Source organism: Aplysia californica, unplaced genomic scaffold (genome assembly GCF_000002075.1).
Source record: "Aplysia californica isolate F4 #8 unplaced genomic scaffold, AplCal3.0 scaffold00052, whole genome shotgun sequence".
NCBI lineage: Eukaryota > Metazoa > Mollusca > Gastropoda > Aplysiida > Aplysiidae > Aplysia > Aplysia californica.
Window position 1 is genome coordinate 1473669 of NW_004797322.1, and position 7132 is coordinate 1480800.

The 7132-nt window shown below is 41.4% G+C and overlaps 1 protein-coding gene across 1 annotated transcript in view; it reads left to right on the top strand.

Annotated features, from left to right (window-relative positions):
• The first annotated feature begins 1236 nt into the window (after window positions 1-1236).
• Window positions 1237-7132, top strand: part of LOC101846197 (endonuclease G, mitochondrial) — an 8154-nt gene continuing 2258 nt past the window's right edge. Inside the window, exons 1-4 of the mRNA XM_005092771.1 lie at window positions 1237-1756; window positions 3695-3890; window positions 5408-5520; window positions 6380-6458. Coding sequence (XP_005092828.1) covers window positions 1392-1756; window positions 3695-3890; window positions 5408-5520; window positions 6380-6458 — 753 coding nt within the window. The 5' untranslated portion in view covers window positions 1237-1391. The remainder of the gene's footprint in view (window positions 1757-3694; window positions 3891-5407; window positions 5521-6379; window positions 6459-7132) is intronic.

Here is a 7132-nt window from a genome sequence, read left to right on the forward strand (position 1 = left end):
CCCCCCCCCCCCCCCCCACACACACACACACGCAAAACGAAAAAAGGAATCCAGTGCCAACATGTTGAACATAATACTAGTATCTCAGACAAACAAATTTACAAACAAGGAAACACGTAAAGAAACGGAAATTGTTGACATGACACCGCCCGTTAAAAATCTATGATACTGAAAAACAACAGTCATCAATACGTAAAGGTTTGTATGTCTTGAGACGGGGAAAAGGGGGGGGGGGTCTTATCAGAAGTAACCATGCTAATTATCACCTACGCAGCCTTTTCTACCAATTCTAATCCACACTCTTGCATGCGTAGGCCCAAAGATCCAGATCTAGAAATTCCCATTTTTGAAACCTTCCAAGCTTATCGCTAATCAAACTTGGTTATTGATATTGTAAATATAAAGTAGTGAACCAGTGACTGGGCAACATTCATATACGCCATTTTGTGGTGGGGTGGTCTGGTGTCGCTTATTTTTTAGTAATGCGAGTCATTCGAAAGGAAGAATGGCCGACCCTAATTATGATATAGGCTACAGAATCCAGCAAAAGGAACATGATCTCAACAGAGATTAATGTTGGAACGTGGAAGATGTTGGAAGATCGCAATGAATGGAAGTGCGAAATTAATACCAGTATCAAGATGAAGAAGGACTTAGTGGTGGATACTTGCAACTTTTAAATAAGCAAAAGGTGCTGAGCAGGGTACAGAACAGGGATAGACCTTTTCATTTGATCCTATCAATCACTGCCACCTTTGCTTATCTTTCTTTTTTTTTTTCTTTTCTATTTTTTTCTTTTCCTTTTTTAAAAATTTGAATGCACCGCCATAAATTCTCAATAACTAACATCAATTTTCTTCGACTGAGTTAGTGAATGCGTGAGTGAGAGAGTGAGTGAGTGAGTGACTTAGTGAGAGAGTGAATGCGTGTAGTAAATAGATACGTAAGTCTTATATTCTAATCCAAGAAAACGATACGCCCCAACCCTTCCCTTTCAGCCCATATAAAAAATGCACCCCCCCCCCCCACACACAAAGAAAAAAAATTGCCCTGCCGCAAAGACTTCACAAATAGAAAGTACAAAGCATTCTAATGACGGCAATCGATGACGTCAAACAATATTTTTCGTGAGAAATCTAAGAACCCAAATGAAAGACTGCAAGAGGGGCACTAAAAATGGAAACCCTCAAAGCCAATCAAATTTATTTTGTTACGTCATAGAAACAAGTGGGTTGTCAAGGAGAACTGTCACGTCATTCGCCGACGCTACACTGTGTATACCCAAGGAAGGCCGAGATCTGACGAACAGACAACTCCCTCAGAAAAGAAAGGCCATAGTTAATATTTTGGTCTGTTTCGTATTTGTTTGGCCCCCTTCACTTTAAAACATCATGTTCCGTAACTTTTCTTATGCTGCGTGCGCGCTCGCAGTTGGCATAAAAAATCATGCCGACGGTCCCAAAGATCTTACTCTACCCGCTGCCAATATGCTCAGTCTCGAAAAATGTCTTCCTAGCGTGAGTGCCCATCATCATCATCACCATGGCTGCGAACCCATGTACGTTGGAGATCGGATCAAAAAGACTGTTGGTTTCCCACAACTGACGGCTTGCTGCAAGCCCCTGCGTTACAAAGACTTCATCATCTCCTACGATACCAAGAACCGTATCCCCAACTGGGTGTACGAGCATCTCCAGTACAACAAATTCTTCAAGGATGACCCATGCGACAAGAGAGTCAACGTATGCCCATACAAGTAAGTAGATATATTAGGTCTAAGCGCTTAGATTTAAGGTCCCGAGGATTTATTTAACTCTTTCCCCGGCAACCTATTTATACCCCTTTAACCGACAACCTGGGTGTAACACATCCGTAGATATTTTTTGGTCAACTTCTATATTCCCCTACTTGGATGAATTGTACTTTACAGCTTGCACTAAAAAAAATTAATTCCATCTTTTTGGACAATGAACATCCCTTGTTCCCTCAAATAAAAACACGTCAGAAGTTTAAAAAAAAACTAGGCTTCTGATCTGTAGCAAAGAAAGATACAGCAGGTCATTTTTACCATCATTCATCAAAATTCTTCCATCTTAACCTTGTTACAAGTAGAAGTCTATTCATTCATAGATTTTGACCTTAGAGCATGCATCACAATAACATTTTGCGTTACAGTCAGAATACTGAGTCTAGCTTAGATTATTATTCATTATTTCTTCACTTGTTAAATATTTGGCACAAACTTTCTCAAAACTCGTCCTTTCCGCACCAGCACACGAGGGGTTTGTGAAATCTGGAAATCAACTTTTATAATATTAAGAGATTAGGCAGAAATGGCAGCTGACACAGGGTTACAGAGTTTGATCCTGTTGAAGAGGTCAAAGAATGTATGTCATTACCAGAGGTGGAAGGTTGAGGTGAAGAAAAAGATGTGGAAGGAGGGCACTCAGCTGAGGTGGAAAGTTGAGGTGAAGAAGAAAATGGCATCATAAAAATCAATTCTGAAAATTTTCCCATCCCCCATTCACTCATCTCGTTCACTGGAGGATGCCCGAGTTTAACGAGGAGCAGACGTCGCATCAGACCGCCATTTGATCCTTGGAAAGATGAAGCTGAAGCTGAAAAAGTATGCACAAGTCACATCTGGAAGTCGTCAAAAGTTTGAAGTGAGCCTTCTGAAAGACCCAGTAAAGAAGAATGAGTTCAATTTGGAACTGAAGAACAGATTGCAAGCCCTTCAAGATCTGGATGAATGTGAAGTAAGCGAACACTGGGACAAGGTAAAAGAGGCAGTAAATTCAACTTGCCAGAGCACCCTAGGACCCACAGACAACACCCGGAATGAATGGATTTCACAGAACTCTCTAGACATAGTCAAAAGAAGAAGAGAGCTGAAGGCCCAAGTCAACAACAGCTGTACCTGAACTGAGAAACTCGCTGAACAACCAGAGTACACAGAAGTAAACCGGGAGGTAAAGAATTCCATCAAGAAGGACAAGAATACCTACCTGAATGGCCTGGCCGAAAAGGCAGAGAGAGCAGCAACAGACGAGTACTTGCGGATTGTACACCAGACAACAAAAACTCTTTCAGGTAGATTCAGCAAGCCCACTATACCAGTGAAAGACTAGAGGGGCAACTTATCCGATGGAAAGAACACTTTGATCAACTCTTGAACAGATCACCTCTAGAAAACCAACCAGAAATTCTTCCTGCCAGAAATAACCTCACAATAGTTACGGAACCACCTTCGAGAAAGAAAATTGCAGCAGCTGTAACATCACTGAAGTCCCACAAGGCAGCTCGTCCCGACCGGAAAACCATAAGGCAGATAAAGACACATTAGTGGAAATTCTCTATGCTCTATTGGCAAAAGGAGGAAATACCATCAGGCTGGAAGGAAGGCCACCTAATATTATCAAACTGCCAAAGAAAGGAGACCTCAGCAATTGTAACAACTGTAAAATCTTAATCCCTCAAACATCCAAAGCTATATTTTTATGCACTTTACACAACAAACAAACGGGAATTAGATCTAGATCTAGATATCTAGTACGAATTGAACCAAGATTGCCATTGATTGTCTAAATTATTGTCTTATTTCAAAATGACTAAAATAATCCCGCACCCCCCCCCCCCTCTCTACCACACACACACACACTCACTCTTTCCCTCGCTTCTTTGCAACGCTTAGTGACGACGCCGCAGCTTTGGGCATTGAGAAGCCCAAGTTCCACCCGGACTGCCGTATCCACGGCTACCACCGCGCCGATGTCAAGGACTACTGCGACACAGATTATGAGCTTGGCCTGATGGCAGACCCCGCCAACTATCCCTTCGACTCCGAAGCCTGCGCGGAGACCCAAGTCATGACTAACGTCGTACCTATTGTAAGTTCAAACCTACTGGTTTCATCATCACGGTATAGCCAACAGTATTTCTAGCCCTTTGCTTAATACTCTCATGGGTTTCATTTAGATTGGGGGAAAAAAACGTCTTCTCCTCAAGTATGAGACAACAGGCTTGTGACTGACAGTTTTTTATTACTGCGTTGATGTCATTCTCTGTAGCTATCGTATTGATATCGGATTCAATTTCAGAGGCTTTCTTTCGAGGGTCTTGGGTTTTTGGTGTGTTTTAAAGGGGGTTTTGATTTGTTTTGTTTTGTTGTTTATTTCGGGGGGGGGGGGGGGGGGTTGATTTTTTGGGAGGATGTCATGTCTGTTGGGTGCTGTGGTGAGATCAGCTCCTGTTTCTTCCTAATGTTTTATTTATCATATCATTACTGACGACAGAATGTGACTGTTTATTGCATTGACACGTCACGAAACTGTTCCCAAACGCCAACATGAAAACAAATAGGCTGTTATTTCTAAGTCTCAAAGTTACAAATACCAATTGCCTTATCGCTTTGTTTACACAGTATTCTTAAATCATTTATTTTCTGTCTGCCTTTCATACTATTGGCAGCTCTAAAGGGCACTGAAGTTTCGATTCCCCTTTTTTAACCATAAGAAACGTCAACAGACAATTAGGCCTACAACACAGCTGCAGTTCCCACCACTGTCTTTGAAATGGGATAACGACACAGCCTTAACTATGAAACCATTAGGCTGCCAAGTTACTAAACCAATCAAGTACTGCTAAGTCTATGTTATCTTTTCGGTAATTTGGAAACTGATCTTTCAGAAAATGCTTTCAAGCTATATTAGGCAAACGGTTACCAAACTTAGGCCGAGCAAATATTTTGTTCAGTACAAAACAATGAACAGGCCTACATTGCAAAATAGAAATCCAACTTACTGTTCATTATCAATGCACAAAATGCATAATATAGGCCTACATGTACATGAATAATATTTTTTAAACCCAATATTGTAATTAAAGACTAGCAAGAAGTTTTTTTTAACCCAATATTGTAATTAAAGACTAGCAAGAAGTTAACTAAGTACCTTTCATTTGAAGTGTAGAGGTCAATGGGATGATTTTAATATCAAATTAGTCAGTGCCTGCTTTGGAGACAAAGTTTTCAGCACTATAAACACATCTTCTAAGTTGCTTTTTCCCGTCCCATAGTGGAAAGTGAATGGTTGGCGGGTATTCTGGTGTGGTTTGCTCCTACTTTCCTATTTAAAAAAATCTATCACCCTAATCTCTCCTTCATTTTGGTGTCTGATAGGCTACTCTCTTGTACTTGTAACACTTCTTATCTTCGGCACTTATTATTATGACCTTATTGTGTTGCAAGTGCCGTAAAACCCTTACTCAAACTAAAAGGCGTGGAGGCGAGCCAGACGAACTGACCACGGGTGCTGTAGTTTATTGACCCTCGCAATAGGAGGCTGAGAACATTTTGTACTAACTAGATCTAGCGGCCTTTTTAAAATGACAATGTGCTTTTGGGCAGGTCCCTGGTTTCAGCTGTGGCCCATGGTTTGACCTGCAGTGTTACATCCGTGAGAAACTGGTCAGGGAGAACAAGAGCGTGTACGTCTGCTCTGGGCCTCTGTTCCTGCCATGGTACGTCATTGATGACATAGTATAAGTACGTCAGAGTGTGGTTGTTTTGGGGTTGTTGCTACCCACTTGCCTTGCACTTATATTGATCCTTCTCTGCCCGGCATGATTAATTTTTCTGCCCCTCTTATTTTCCCCTTGCATTAATTGGCCTATGTGTGGTTGGCGGGTGCTCTAGCGTGGTTTGCTCCTACTTTTCTATTAAACATTTATCTATAGTCCTTATCTGTCCGCCTTTTTTTAAAATCTGTATACTCTCTAGTAACACATAATCTTCGGTTATGCAACCATTATGTTGCGAATGCCGTAAAACTTGTAACTATTAACTAAAACTGAAACAAAACAACCCCCCCAATTTGTTTTCAGTTGTGAAAAGTGGCTGTTTTATTACCAACAAGCGGTTGATTTCTTTTCCCAAAGACTCACAATTTCAGTTATAATTATTGGGTGATTGGCGGGTGCTTTGGTGTGGTTTGCTCCTTCTTTCCTATCAAACATCTATCATCCTTATCTCCCCTCCATCTTTTTTGTGTTTGTTACTCTCTTGTACTTGTAACACCTCTTATCTTCGGCACTTATATGGACTGTTGTGTTACAAGTGCCGTAAAACTCTAACTAAAACTAAACTAAGTAATGATTAATGTGGGTGGTTGGCGGGTGCTCTGGTGTGGTTTGCTTCTTCTTTCCTATCGGACATCTATCGTCCTTATCTCTCCTCCTTCTTTTTTGTGTATTTTACTGTCTTGTAATACATCTGTTCTTCAGCACTTATATGACCTTATAGTGTTGCAAGTGCCGTAAAACTCTTACTAAAACTAAACTAAGTTGTGATTAACGGACATTACACTGTTTCTTGTTACAGCGATAACGAAGGCAAGGCGTGCATGAAATACGACGTCTTGGGCGAGGGTGAAGTGTCCGTGCCATCTCACTTCTTTAAGGTTAGTCCGACAACACCATGCAACTACAGTAACAACCGTCACCTTCCATCATTTAACCCAAACAAATGAGATGATCTTGCGCCGATTATATCCGAACCATAAATTTTAAAAGTTATTATGGATCTATTTCTATTTATTTAGAGTCTGTCTGAGCAGTGGATGAAGGGCGTGAATATGCTCGTAGCCCCCTCCCTTATTTCAAAATACATCGTCGCATTTGGCACTGCTTTGGCGGCCTTGATTGTGTTTTTGTTTAATTGCGCTTCATATGAAAAGATACTGCCATAATCAGTTGTCAGTTTGGTCTCTAATTAAGAAGCCCACAGCAAAAACTAGTCAAAAGATGAGCATTTTGAGGAAGGCACGGCTCTCTCTCTCTCTCTCTCTCTCTCTCTCTCTCTCTCTCTCTCTCTCTCTCTCTCTCTCTTCTGGCACTGTGGCGTCATAAACGGTCAGCGATGCGATACCGACAGCACGCAGGAACTCTTGCCCGGAGGCCCTTGAAAAGTGCCGAAAGTGGGTTACTGAAATGTCCCTGCAGAGAAGTCACGGTTGAGCCCGCTGTTATTTATTTCTATATATTATTTCTAGCTTTCTCCTTCCTGGTGTTCAAGCCCTCCAGGGAGTTAAAAGGGTTCTCCTTTATTTCTTTTCTTTGACATTTTTGGGGGGGA